The 15,328-nt window shown below is 42.4% G+C and overlaps 1 protein-coding gene across 6 annotated transcripts in view; it reads left to right on the top strand.

Moving 5' to 3' along the window:
• The first annotated feature begins 3,549 nt into the window (after positions 1 to 3,549).
• LOC123773999 (transient receptor potential cation channel subfamily A member 1 homolog) overlaps positions 3,550 to 15,328 on the top strand; it is a 54,302-nt gene continuing 42,523 nt past the window's right edge. For 2 of the 6 annotated variants that reach the window (XM_069318744.1, XM_069318743.1), the window contains exon 1: positions 3,550 to 4,172. In XM_069318744.1, the coding sequence (XP_069174845.1) occupies positions 3,677 to 4,172 (496 nt within the window). In that variant the 5' untranslated portion in view covers positions 3,550 to 3,676. Of the gene's footprint in view, positions 4,173 to 8,813; positions 8,926 to 14,755; positions 15,210 to 15,328 lie in introns of those variants that run through there. The other 4 variants (XM_069318745.1, XM_069318746.1, XM_045768054.2 and 1 more) reach the window with 4 other exon arrangements.

The raw sequence follows: 15,328 nt of genomic DNA, 5'->3' as shown, positions 1-15,328 counted from the left end.
GTTCACCATAGACCGTGCTACTTGGAACTTGTTCCGAGTAGCTGAATCTATAACAACAACAATAATCGACTGTTGTGGGTTGCAACCAGATGTTGGCTGGAGAGACTTCGATAAGACAAATAGGCTTCTTATCCCTGGAAATAAAAAAAAAAAAAAATTGGGGGGCGGGGCAATTGATTTTGTTAACTTCCAGCTTTACATAATTACCGTCTTGCCCCCTAGCACTCATCGTGCGAACATCAGCATATATGATGATGATGATGTTTGATAAATGTTAATATGTTAATTAACGTATACGGTATATATGCAACACTTAGCGGGCCAGCCAGAGGCTTAGGGTCCGCGCAGGAATATACCTGCAAAAAAAAAAGTATACGGTATAACCCTCTGTACTCGTGCTAGAGGTTTCAGGCTCCTGCCCCCTCTCCGAGGCAGTTTTTTGTTAAAAAATTCTCTTTCGGTGTGGAACATAATTTTTTCTTCACCGTGATGTAAACTCTAATTCTTTCGCGTGAAAATGTTTTATTCTCATGAATCTTTGATTAGTTTCTCATTCTCTCCGCCATGATTTAAATTCCTTCCTTCGTTTCATTACCTGGAAAAGATCATCAAGGCAAATGGGGGGGTACCTTCAACAAGCCGCCGGCTTCCTGTCCTCGTGGAGGCCACTAAGGTTATTGGCCCTCAGGTAAATTTATGCAAACTCATTCCCTCCACCGAGATGTAAACTATGATGATGTAAATGTAAACTAAAGATATAAACTACCCACAACTATGATGTAAATTCATTTCCTCCACCCTGATATAAACTCATTTCCTCCACCATGATATAAACTCATTTCCTTTACTATGCATAAATTCTCATTCACTCCCTTTTAATGACTGTATATCTATGTAACGAAATATAATGATATAAGAAGCGTACAAATTAATTGTAGGTGGAAGTAATTAGATACTAGCCATAACAGAGGTAGATTAACAAATAGATAAAATTCTACCCAAAACAGCGGTAGTTACGATAATGACCATAATTTGAGGTATTTTCATATAAGAAACATAACTGCAGTAGATTATATTCGTCTGAACAGTTATAATTTAAACTTCAGCGTGCAAGAAAGACTTATAAGAAATATTTCGCTAATACCTACAGCTAATTTGTGCCTCACTTATGTCTGATGATTTTACTTGCTATCCGTCGTGGTGATGACGTCACGTGAGCGCAGGAGGTGATTGGTCCGAGTTGTATAAGGTAGACGAGTAGTTATTGACTGTCTCAGCAGGTGGTAGTGGGGTCGTAGTCTTGCAGGGCGCGCGAGGGCGGGCGGACACAGCAGTCAATGCCAGGCCAGAGAGTGCATCCTAATTAGTAATTATTAGTGGTGGTATTGGCTTTGGTAGCAGGTCTGGGTGTGTTGCCTTAGGCCGCCTGTGTGCGTCACAGAATAAGTAATATACCTTGTAAACCCGATTAGTAATGTTGTATTAGTGTTGTGTGGAAGTTTTTTTTTTATATAAAACTCGCTAGCGGCTTGAAAATATAGCGATGCGAGGAATATTTTCTTGGATTTGCGCATGCTTATCTCCAAGAAAGTGAGAAGGAGCTAATTCTCCAGGTGATATCATGCCAATCCTCGACACTCGGTAACTTCATGTTGTCTTAACACAGCCAGCCTGTTGCTGCATCCTGTGTGTGGTAGTGGAAAATCTTACTTGTAACTGGCTCAGCGACTGAACCCCAAAATTAATTTAGTTAAGTAATTTAAGTTCTTGATAAGTTTATATATGATATTTGTATATAATATTTATATATACAATATTTATATTATATATAATATATATAATATATATTATACATTATATGTTACATATTTATAGATATATATATACATGTTTTTAGTAGCACAATGGATTCAAGAACAGAACCACAACAATCTCTAAGCGAAGCCATTTATATTTGTTGTGAGTTAACTGCATATAATTTTGTTTTCCTTATTATACACCCCGCACCCATCCAGTGGGCAGCAGTGGAAACTTTACACTTGCCAGTGTTTCACTACACCCCGTGAGTGGGGAGGACGTGAGGAACTTGACCTCACAATGCCTCATGCGTGGGAACTTAGTCTCACCTCAAATATTCACTTAACGGCGATCTATGCCACTTATTCCCCCTGCCTCATATGGGTTAAAACATAAGGAAACAGCTAAACAAATAAGTTGTTGTTATAGATTCAGTTACTAGAAACAAGTTCCAAGTAGCACGGGCTATGGTGAGCCCGTAGTGGATTTACCTGGCACAGTAGGCTAAACAAATAAAATCTTGTTTATATATTAAACGCCCAGCGAGGGACGACTTTAAACTTTTTTCTCTCCTACAATGATATATATATATATAAGTTTTAATGGCTTGGCGATTTTCCCTGATAGTTCCCTTTCCTTCTCTTCTACAATCCTGCTGAGTAGCATTTGTATTGTTACAAAATGCTGATTGTTGAAATAGAAATGCAAACATGTGTGCTAAGTCATACTGTATTCTCACGCGAGAGCCTGTTCCGGTTTCGCTTTGTGAGTGTATACAGCTACAATTAAATTATGCAAAGGCTCTTCTCGTGGAACGCGAGTGCGTATACTGTATTATGAACTAGGTGGGATATCCCGGTTGTGATATCCTGGTTATGATATCCCAAGTCTTTCTGCCTCATCTTCCCCTCTCTCATCTTTCTCTTCCCCTCTCCACCTTTCTCCTCTTTTCCTTCTTTCTCTACCCTCTCTCCCTATCTCACAGTTCTCCCCCTCTCCTCCCCATTTCTCATCTTTCTCTCAGAAAATTTAATATTACGAAGCACTGAGGAAATCTTCTAAAATCTCTACGGGAAACACATCACATGATTTCAGACTTCACGAGAATTCGCAGGGGGCTGATATAGATGCGATGTTTCTTAAAGTATGACAATTGTGGCTGGCCCCGACTGCCCTACGGCGGCTTCAATGTCATGATACTAGGCTTCCTTGCCATGATGCTAGGCTTCCTTGCCATGATACTAGGCTTCCTTGCCATGATACTAGGCTTCCTTGCCATGATACTAGGCTTCCTTGCCATGATACTAAGCTTACTTGCCATAATACTAGGCTTCCTTACCATTATACTAGGCTTCCCTGCCATGATGCTAGGCTTCCTTGCCATGATACCAGGATTTTTTTGCCACAGTGCTAAGTTTCCATGCGATAGTGCTAGGTTTCCTTGCCATGGTGATAATCTTTCTTGCCATGGTGCTAGGCTTCCCTGCCATGGTGCTTGGCTTCCATGTCATGATTCAGGGCCATGCCATGATTTTGGGACCAGGGCCATGCCATGGCCCTGGTCCCAGTCAGGTGGTGTGTGATGCTTCACTGTCACTGGCAGTTGCGATGTTAATGGTAGGCACAACTTCATGGTTAGAGGTACCATCAAAACACTCATCAATAGAAAACCCTAAAAGCCTATATGGTTATATACTACTCAGAGATCCCAATATAACACACACGACGACATATGACGCGTTTTTCTTTCAGGTCTATGATTATCAGGACAAGAAGCTATCCTCGCAGATGAGGTGTTAAATTTATATGTGCCATTGAGACCGAAGGTGTTTAAGAATTCAGTAAATCTCAGTTTAACTCAGTGGTGCCGGAGGTCTCCATGAAAGACATCCCTGGAGTGGGCGGCCTGACTAAAGGGCGCGGTCAGGGAACAGATGACGGCAGAGAGTCTCCGGAGATCGACAAATACGTGGAAGACCTCTTCTTCAACATGATTCACACGTCTTCCAACAAAGTCATTGCCTCTAAAGAAAATCTTCGCATGGAGGAGGAAGAATCGGACGACGGAATATTTGTGATCCCAACGAAACCGGATATGAAAACGTCTCGCACTGATCTTTCGAAGTCTCCGCTAGCTACAGGTGGGGCTTTTGACCCTTACCCGAGACTGGTCTCCTCCTTCTCCATTCGCCAGACCCCTCCTCCTCCTCCTCCGACATACACTGCTCCATTTTCCACAGAGCGGTTATCCGCTCTTTCCACCGAGGATTTAGAAGGCGCTCTGACGATGGAGCGGGAAGGTGGAGCGGTGGTGGAGGGCCTGAGGCCACTTGCCGCGCCCAAGAACCAAGTCATCACCAGCTCACCCAGGCTTGGTAAGTCTAACAAATTACTTTTGTACTATTATGGTTCTAACCCTATTTACTTCAACTATTATGATTCTAGCTGCTTATTGTTACTATTTTGGTTCTAGTCCTGTTAATTACTATCTTGGTTACTTTCCCGACTCCAGGTCTGTTTACTGTTGCCGCCCTTGTTCCAAAGTAGCTCTGCTTAATCGGCTAATTTTGTTATTAGTTCACAGTTAGCCAGCAAGAAAGGTGCCGTGGAAGGCTCAGCGCTTCATCTGTAAGAAAGATATCTTGTCAACGTGAGTACACAGCAGTTGCAAACATCAGGATCTGCGGGTTGGTACAAGAATTCAACCAACTACGAACCACTTAGTTTGATGAAAGGGAGCAGTAGAGCAACAGAAGTACACTTACATCGCATCAGGCTTGGATACCCATGTGCATGGGAAATAGGCTTACAGGTTCCGGAAGATGAGAGGAAATGTCGGCACTGTGGAGAAATGCCCGACAGACCACTGGAGCATTATCTAACACAGTGCACAGTTACAAACCCATTAAGATTTCAACTTATGTTATTGCTACTTTATTCATTTGAAAGTTGAAGAGTGTATCTACATTTGGTTTCTTTACCTATTTTCACCTTTTCTTCTCTCTCCCGAAATATGTATAACATATTGTTAAACGGCTGGAATTTGCACCTGCTACACTTCACTGTGTAGCTGTTGCTTTAGATTCAGCTACTGGGAACAAAAAGCTGCAAGTAGCACGGGTTATGGTGAGCCCATAGTGGACTTACCCGGCACAGGAGCGGGGCTGTAACTGCTACACTGTTACACTGTGTAGCGAACTATAACTTTCAGTGCTGGAAATGTAAGAGAAGCTGATGGAGAATGATTTGGCAAGAGCGGTCACCGTTAAGTCGATAGTGTGAAAGTTGTAGTGAGGTATGTCGTGTGTGTGTGTGTGTGTGTGTGTGTGTTAGGGAGGGAGAGAGAGAGAGAGAGAGAGAGTGTGAGAGAGAGAGAGTGAGTCCTTCACAATGTGAGGGGTCCCTGGCGCGTGACAAATTAAACAGGGTCATTTCTTCAATCAAGGACCTCATTCCAGAAAGTTTCCTTGCGAGTTCCAGGAAAACTAATAATCAAAAACTCACACATAATGTTTCAACGCAAAAGTTTCGCAATTTCCGTCTCACGCTACAATTTCGGTAAATCAATACAGCACTATAGAGGGTCATTAATTTTAAGAGAGGCAGAGGACCCTTGGACCCAGCGGCGCATTGAATAAGCTTGACCTGCCGGATACATTCTGAATCACCTTTTTTATTGTGCTGCTGCCGCCTCGATTTTCCATCAAACATTACGTCTGACACGCTATCTTGTCCTTCCGATAAAAGTTGTGGATGGAGGTGTGTAAAGTTCAAGGACCTCAATATGTCTAGCAAACTTCCTGTCCCCCACAATGGGAAAAGATTACTATGAGCTGGCTTAGAACATTTTTTCTTTAGTTCCTGAAAATTTATTAATTTGATAGGTTTTGTGTGCGTATATGCGTGTGTGTGTGTACCTATATATATATACCTAGATGTGCGCGCAGGCTCGAACGTCAGCTCCTAAGCCACGATTCCCAGCCTGTGAGTCATTCCTCAATATAATTCACCTTTACAATCTCTTCTCTTAGCCCATTCCACCTGAATACGATTCTTAATCTTAAGAACCGTGTCCTCATATCTCTCCGTCTACTCTCAATTCTGTTTAATATTTTGCATGTTTTTGTCATGTGACCTCTGTTCTAGAGCGTGGTGTAACCCGTTCTCGCACTTTCGTACAGTCAATATTGACTTATTAAATAAGTGTATATGTGACATACTAATTTATTGTGAATATTTTAGTTTACCTTGAAAAGCTTCATAGAAAACACCGACCTTACCTAACCTTCTTAGTATGTTAAGATAAGCATCTTATTGCTTCTTAATTACAATTATTACTTAACCTATACCTATAATAGGTATAACGGGTTGCGTGGTGATGCTGAGGTCCTCTGTAGTTCAGGAATAAATCTTATACATATCTCTGAACTTTCTGTAGTGTTGTTATGTAACATTTTCCAAGTAAGTATTCCAGGGGAATTGGAACGTCCTTCTCCAATGGTTATCTCACAGATCCATCACTTTATTGTGATTTCCTTGTGTAAAGTATTCCAAGAAACGTCGCATTGAATATAAGACGTTTCACCAACTTATTTTAAAACCTACCTGCTTATCTAGTATAAACTAGCCTAATCCATTCTAACAGAGGATTGCCTTATATATCTAGTCTAACGATATATCTTAGCCTGGCGATAAATACGACGTTGACAGTCGGAAAACGAGCTTTGTGTACAATTTGACTATACCCCTCTGTTACTCTTGCTCCTACACATCATGGTACAGTTAATACAGTCACGTCATGATATAGTCAACATGAGCCCTTCATGTTGCAGGCTACACAAACAGGTCAATATGGATGGTATACTGGAGAGAAAGAACATAAGAATCAATGAAAATACAGAACGTCCATTTGCCCATACGTGGCAGCTTCTATATATATCCACCTAAACTCATTCTTATATATTTTTTTGAGAGAGATATATACAAGAGTTGTTACATTCTTGTACAGCCACTAGTACGCGTAGCGTTTCGAGCAGGTCCCTGGAATACGATCCCCGCCGCGAAGAATCGTTGTTACAACCAAGTATCCATTTTACTGTTGCGTTAAACAGAGGTTAAGGATTTGCGCCCAGTAAATCCTCCCCGGCCAGGATACGAACCCAAGACAAAGCGCTCGCGGAATGCCAGGCGATATATGTCTAACCTACGCTTGAAGCAAAGGATCCTACGTCTTTACACACAGAGATCACACTAACGTGATGCATCAAATGAACAAATCCACAAGGGACGTGACGAGGATTCGAACCTGCGTCCGGGAGCATCCCAGACACTGCTTTAATCGACTGAGCTACGACAGGGTTAAAAAGGGTTGAAACCGAAGTTCTACTGAACTTCGTAATAATGATGTAATGATGTAAGGGCGAAAAGGGAAAACGGCCTATTGACATAGCTCGGGTGCAGGGGGGGGGGGGTTGTGTAAAATCCTGGTTTGTGCCTCGGAGAGGCTACGGGATCCAGTAAGATCAGTAGAACTTCGGTTTCAACCCTTTTTAACCCTGTCGTAGCTCAGTCGATTAAGGCAGTGTCTGGGATGCTCCCGGACGCAAGTTCGAATCCTCGTCACGGCCCTTGTGGATTTGTTCACCCTACGTCTTATCCGGCAATTTGTTCCACAAATCAACAACCCTGTTTCGAAACCAGTATTTACCCAGGTATCTCCTAAATCTAAACTTATTCAATTTATATCCATTGTTTCGTGTTCTATTTTGTCTCGATACATTTAATACATTATTAATATCCCCCCTTTGTCATGCACATTCATCCACTTGCGCACTTCAGTCATATATGGTATAGTATTACTATTGTTGAAATGCGTTAATCATGCATATTTTAGTGAAGAATGCTATATTGATTATTTTCCGACCCACTAGGAGCAGTTATGAGATCTGTCAATCATGTACGAATACTGAGACGATTGATGACACTCTTCACCTTAGAAGACTTATCATGCAATGAAACCATTATCATTCCATTCCCTCAAAACCTTAAGCGCGTCACTCACACCTGTCACTCCGCATGTGTCCCTGACTCCTCAGGTCATTCCATACGTGTCTCACTCTTCCTGTCACTCTACAGTGTGCCCTCACTCTTCCTGTCACTCTACAGTGTTCCCTCACTCTTCCTGTCACTCCATAGTGTTCCCTCAATCTTCCCGTCACTCTACAGTGTTCCCTCACTCTTCCTGTCACTCTACAGTGTGCCCTCACTCTTCCTGTCACTTTACAGTGTCCAATCTTCCTATCACTCCACATGCGTCCCTCACTCCTCCCGTCACATCACACGCGTTTCCTCACAGATCTCTAATCGCTAAAGTCAAAAATGTATAAATGCTGGCTAGCACCGTGGGGAAAAAATAGGGAAATCAATAAATCAATCACTACCGTTCCTCCCCGCTTGCACACCCCCTCAATCTCCCAGCCCCTTCACCACGCCCTATTTCCGTAGACTCTGAGACGCCCATCCTCAGTGCCGCGCCCCCTTATAGGGGGCCGTCGTCCGAATGTTTCCTCAGGGACACGCCCCCTTGCAGTCCGAACGTTAATTCAAGTGACAGGATGAGCAACCCAGTGGGTTTTTCTTCCTATTGGGGAGTGTTGTACATGCTGCTATGGCGGTATGTCCACTCACAGGATGAGTGGCGCTGCCAAATAAACTCGCCCCTCTGGGCAAAATTTAAAAATTTAACTACAAATTTCCCAGGAATATCGACCCAAAGGGTACTCTCCGCTCGATAAATTAACCAACAGGGTGTCCATATATTCCGCAAAGCTTCGGTTGCATTTTTTTCTTCACAATGATCATGGCAGCTCAGTAATTGGTCGTCGCGCGCAAACGTTGGATTGCGTTGTTATTTTCTTGCGAGATATACATGCGTAGTAATTTATCGATTTGTATAGGATGAATTATCCATTGCATCACTTGTATTTAGCGGCGTGAGCGGTAGGAAAGTAAATGTGTGGGAAAGAAGAGGGTGGAGAAGCCAGGGATGACGCAGTCTGGCTAGAGGCGTTTGCTGGTTAAGTTAGGCTGTCAAAGGCTCTCTCTCTGGTGTGGTCTGCTGGGGTTATGGTATGTGTATACAACACTTCATTTATTGTACTCACCTTCATTATTTTATAAGGATTTATTACATAATTAAATATTTATATGGCTGTTGTTATACAGGAGATTAGGAAATGTAAAAATAGATGAAAAAATATATTATATGGTATCGTTACGGGATGATGTCATCTGTGCATATTATCCAAATATTTTTACTCGATCTCATTCATTTAAATGCAATAAGATCTTCTGTAAAGTGGTATTATGAGTTTCCTTATAGTGACCAAAAACAACAACTGCTTGGAAACTAACGTTGGATGCATGAAACTCTAGCGTAGTTATATTGTAGTAGTTTTTAATAACCTTGACGCTTGGATTCTCGGCTGACGTCACAACGTAGTCCCTGTTGCATCCTGGAGTTTATGAATGATAGACCTGACGGATGCTAGTGTATGCGATTTTATAAGATATTAAATGATTTTTGTTGAATTAATTTATTGTGGAGTCACATATCTGTAGTTTGGGCCGTGGTTGGAAAGTTACATAATCACATTAAACCCTCATGCAAGTAGAAGAGAGGAAAAACATGGAAGACACGATCGCGATATACACGATATTAAGATAAATGTACAGGATATACAAGAATCAACCATGTGGCATGGGTGGTTAATACACACACACACACACACACATAGAAATCTTCCCGGCTTGGCGCCTTCTTTTTAATAATTCATTACATACAAACATGGTTCAACATACAACCAAGCGTTCGCACATACATGCGCTCACGTACAAACATGAGGTTCACGCACACACACCACAAACTTGCGCTCACGTACAAACATGAGGTTCACGCACACACACCACAAACTTGCGCTCACGCATACAAACATGCGTCCATACACATACATAATTCACAACGCCAATATAAACAAAGTCTGGTTCCTGGTATTGATTATGAATCACGAATCCAGAAACTGCGTCCGTCGACCGCATCCCCCTCTGGTTTAATCTACTGGAAATTAGTATGAGGTTTAGTTTGACTAGGCTACACTGGGTTATGGCAGAAATGATCACAATTACTCGAGGACAGTGTCTAGTCTTATCTAAGATTATAATAGCTAGACATAGCACTGCTCATATCTGGGGTTATCGAGAAACCGGCAAAACATGCTTGAGTAACGTTGAATCAGCGTCGTTTGCACAAAGGTTGCTCTATGTTTTAAGCTATACCTGTTCGGTGGAATTTTTATATACAAGTATATATATTATTGAATTACGATACTGAAGCGTGGCATTGTTAGGTGATGAAGAGTTCTTTAGTACTGGCTCTGCAATAAAATATACGAATAAGTTATGGTTACGTGGCCTTGGAGAATGAGTGAGAGAACGTGAAATATTAAGACTGAATGAGTGAGAGTTAAAATGAGATTAAGCGAGAGTACGAGAACTCACTTAGATGTGCTGACCTGTTCTTTCGTTTTTGTCATCATATTTATTGAGTCAGTTTCATTCGCACTTCATACTATTTGTGTATAACTCTTCATAAACTCATGTGTTTTTCTGACATCTCCGTGACTCATGTGTCTACTTTTTTATCCATGCCCCTTTATTCATGTTCCGTATTATAAACATTCTTTCTTCATTTACACATATGGATTTTAGCACACACGAATGATGATTTGGAAAATTTGATTGACGTATTTAAAAAAATCTTACGTTCAACCCAAGCACATGCGCTATATTTTTAATGATGGCAGTTAACTCAAATTATCGAAATCTTAAATTACAACGACTTTGTAAATATATTCTAGTGAAATACTGAAAAACATTTGTGAGTCCTATGTACCGACAGCTCAGTGGACAGCGCTCGGGATTCGTAGTCCTGAGGTTCCGCGTTCGATTCCCGGTGGAGGCGGAATCAAATGGGCGGAGTTTCTTTCACCCTGATGTTCCTGTTCACCTATCAGTAAATAGGTACCTGTGAATTAGACAGCTGCTACGGGCTGCTTCCTGGGGATGTGTAAAAAAAATGAGGCCTGGTCGAGGATCGGGCCTCGGGGACGCTAAGCCCCGAAATCATGTCGAGATAACAAGATAACCGATATCAGCTCGAATTTTTTTCGCGATAACAGTTAGTCTACATTTTTTTTCAGTAAGACTGGTAAAAAGAAGGCAGTTACTCGCGTAATTGTTAGATATTTGTATGTGCGTTTGAGGGTTGAGGAAGGATGGACAGGAACACTTATGTCGATACCTGAGACCATTAACCTAGAAGATCAGTGGCTCCTACTGGTATCACAGCAGGAGTAAATGAGTAGTGGATTTCCGGGACACTTGCCCAGTTGAGGGGCGGAAGCTAAAGCTGTAAATATCATAGTATGAATTGAAATACAGTATATCATTTATTGTCGTGTGTGGCTCTTACTCACTGGTGGGTCGTGTGTGGTCTTACTCAGCGGTGGGTCGTGTGTGGCTCTTACTCACTGGTGGGTCGTGTGTGGTCTTACTCAGCGGTGGGTCGTGTGTGGCTCTTACTCACTGGTGGGTCGTGTGTGGTCTTACTCAGCGGTGGGTCGTGTGTGGCTCTTACTCAGCGGTGGGTCGTGTGTGGCTCTTATTCAGCGGTGGGTCGTATGTGGCTCTTACTCAGCGGTGGGTCGTGTGTGGCTCTTACTCAGCGGTGGGGTCGTGTGTGGTTCTTACTTAGCGGTGGGTCGTGTGTGGCTCTTACTCAGCGGTGGGTCGTGTGTGGCTCTTACTCAGCGGTGGGTCATATGTGGCTCTTACTCAGCGGTGGGTCGTGTGTGGCTCTTACTCAGCGGTGGGTCGTGTGTGGTCTTACTCAGCGGTGGGTCGTGTGTGGCTCTTACTCAGCGGTGGGGTCGTATGTGGCTCTTACTCAGCGGTGGGTCGTGTGCCTCTTACTCAGCGGTGGGTCGTGTGTGGCTCTTACCGAGGTCGTGTGGGGTTCTCAGATATGGGTTGTCTGTGGCTCTCCTAGCAGCAGTTCGATTATTGATTACGTACTCCCGGAATTTAAAACTTTTCCGCAACACTTTTACAACCTTAATAAATAAGTTAAGAGAAATAGGGTGTAAGCTGAAAGGGTTTGGTGCGCGCCACGTTGCAATAGCCTAATGAAGACGATATTGAATTCTATCTTTTCCTGAATAAAATAACATATTCCTAAGTGTTTGTTCAATAATAATATGCAGTAACTTAATTTTCCTAATTTCATATTTAACATCGTAAAGATATATAAATATAGTATGTATAATTTTGCAGAAGTACTCAGGAAAACCAGCGCTTGCCCAAAAACTGTTGCCAGCTAAAACCAAAGCCTAATAAATGTGCATATTCAATTCTTTTCACTTAATTAATAGCTTCGCAATAAATTTCGTCTATATTTTCCACTAGGTGAGTTTAGCTGTGTGAGATCGCTTCTTTGTTCTCACCAGCCAAGCTCTTGCACCCATCAACACTTCAGGCGATAAAATGCCTGAAGTGCAATACTTTATTCGAGAATAAAGGTTGCAAATTGTGCATTTCGAAGTCTGACTTATAAGTAATGTGTAATATTGTACACGTACAAATATTTCAGAAAGTATTTCTTTTCGCAGCCACTGGCCTACACACATGGCACTGCCAAATTTGTAACTTGAAATTGCCCATAGGGTAAGGGTAAGCAGGGGATCGAAGAACGGGGCGAGGATGCAGAAATCTTGAGCAAGGAACAGGAGACTAGGTGAAGAGGGGAGGTAAGGATCGGTAGCCCAACCACCGCCGATTTGAACTTGAGTTGATTGCAGTTATGTTGAGTGGGGCGTCATTTGCAGTAACAGTGCCATTTTGTTAATAAAATGAGTATCAAAAGAGACAAAAAGACCAGTATCAAATGCTTTAAAACATCAAAATACTAACCTTATAATGCAGATGTTATACCCACATTGTTCAAAATGGAAATGAAACGGCTGTATATATCAGGGGGAATGAGAACAAGGATGCAACAATTCTTCATATCGCACGCGGTGGTTGAGTTCCTTCCTTATCGCTATCATCACTTGAATCAAACAACGATAACTACAATACTTATCATGCGTAGTTCCTCACACGACGATATTGCATGCTGAAAGGATGCTTGCAGCATGCAATATGAATGAATGGACCATTCTTTCAGATGGTCCAGCACGCTTTCATATTAGACCATCTGAAAGAATAGTTCGGAAAATGACTACTTAAGTTTAACTCAAGTGGAAAGCAATTAGGTGTAAGGAATAGAACACCGGATACAACATTCTAAATTAAAGATTAAACCTTTAAAGAATCAAGCAGAGATAAAGACCTGGAGTTTGATATAACACCGAACTAGTCTCCTGAAGCCCACTATGGACTAGTACCTGAACTCAGAGGCATGAGTTACGAGGAAAGGTAAAAGGAATTAAGCCTCGTCACTGGAAGACAGCTGATGGGGATGTACAAGAGAGGACTGTACACTGTAGCATCTCTGTACCAGGTAGCTGATAGGGATACATGAGAGAGAGCTGTATAATGTAACATCTCAGCCTGTCAACTGATTTAGACGTGTTAGAGAGAAGGCTGTATGTTTGCCCAAAAACTGGTTCCGTATTTTTTGTTAAAGTAGCAATGCATTTAAGATAAATGTATTTGACTTGATTCTTCCTTTATGCCGGTTTGCCAGACTTGTGAAGTCTGTTAGACTTGCAAATATCTTATTATATACCCAAAATACAAGAGAACATATAATTTCTGGATATTCGGTAAATCTATAGTTAACATCGTAGGTTTTCACCTTTCAAAATATTACATTTTCATCTATAAAACATTACGCTAGATATAAGTTATTGCCCTATACAAATTCTAAAGGCAAATAACACACAAAAGGGATGATGCAGTCTTCCCAACCAGACAAGAGACAGAAGGGAATAACCATAGGTTGGGATGCTCTTATCTTACTGTGGATACAAGGCTTCATTTCCTGTCGTGGCACATGACAATCTGGCCGTGAGAGTGAAAGTTGAATGGTTTATCTGGTAACTGTAAGTACGCAGGCAGGTGATGGCAGTGAAGGTGAGTTGTTAGGATGCAAGTGGGCCGCTCTTGTGCAGGTGGGTTATTGTTGCTGTTATAGATTCAGCAACTGGAAACAAAAAGTTCCAAGTAGCACGGGCTATGCTGAGCCCGTAGCGGACTTTCCTGGCACAGGAGCGGGCTGTAACTTAGCAGGTGGGTTGCAGTGGTATAGTTAAGGTGGTGGTAATGGTCAGGTGGGAGGTGAAGGTACAGGTGGGAGTACAGGTGGAAGATGGGAGTGCAGGTGGGAGGTGTAGGTGGACGGGAAGTATGGGTAGGGTGGGTTATATAGGTAGGGTTGGCGGTGTAGGTGGTGTTGGAGGTATAAGTGGGAGTACAGATAAAGTTGGAGGCACAGGTGGAAGTACAATCTGAAGTTGGGAGTGCAGGTGGGATGTGGTGGTGGAGGTGGGAGGTGTGGACGTGCTGGTGTGATTGTTGTCAAGCAGCCAACAAAGCAGCTGGACATTAGTACGGCCGAGCCAAAATATTCCTATATTGCCTAAATAGATTTCGGGCACATTCACACTGACATATAAAACAATTAATCCTCGCTTTATTAAAGTTTCTGACCAAGCTACAAGTCATGCAAGTGACCTAACGCCACAAAACTCAAAAAATCACAATATTCGAGGATATAACAACCGAAACTAGTATGACGAGTTTTTTTTGTCGAGAGACGTTGCCGGAGCTCGGCAGGACTCCAGTGTTCGTCAGTAAGGAACGTTCAGTCTGTGTGGTAGTCATACACACGTGTCAGGCCGAGTTGAACGCCTTTGTGAGGGTCAGCTAAGTCGAGGGGCGTCTAGTTGACTAACATAGTGGCACTTCTCTGCCCGGAGATTTTTGATACACTTGATTCTCTATTCTCTTGTGGAGGTCTAGTGATGAAAGCTCTTGACACTGGATAGGGGACTGCATTCTTAGTGTTAAATATTGCATAATGAAAATAGAGTTAATCTGTATGTAACCTTGATCTATGGTCCAGTGCGTTTTCTTGTGGTGGTCGAATTGACGTTCCTCTGGAGAAGACACCATGGGCATGTTATTACAGTGCCTAGGTTCTTTTTTCCACTGGTTGCGTGAGTCAAGTACCTTCGTGAAGTGGCTGACAAGCGGCAAGGGCGCCTCAACGAAGTGGTGGGTGACGACGTCTTTGAGGTCTGACGATGACAGCTTGAGATGTGTTGGCTTCAAAGGAGATGTGATCTTCTTCGGTGAGCAACTTTCCTGTTGGGTGAGGCTTTGTAGCTTCACGAAATTGGCCCCGGATCCGCTGTACTCTAGAGGAGTTTTTGTGTGCACCAAGATTACAGTAGATAAAACTTAAAGGCTA

The sequence above is a fragment of the Procambarus clarkii genome, chromosome 91, assembly GCF_040958095.1.
Source record: "Procambarus clarkii isolate CNS0578487 chromosome 91, FALCON_Pclarkii_2.0, whole genome shotgun sequence".
Classification (NCBI taxonomy): domain Eukaryota; kingdom Metazoa; phylum Arthropoda; class Malacostraca; order Decapoda; family Cambaridae; genus Procambarus; species Procambarus clarkii.
This window is presented reverse-complemented; position numbering and strand designations above follow the sequence as displayed.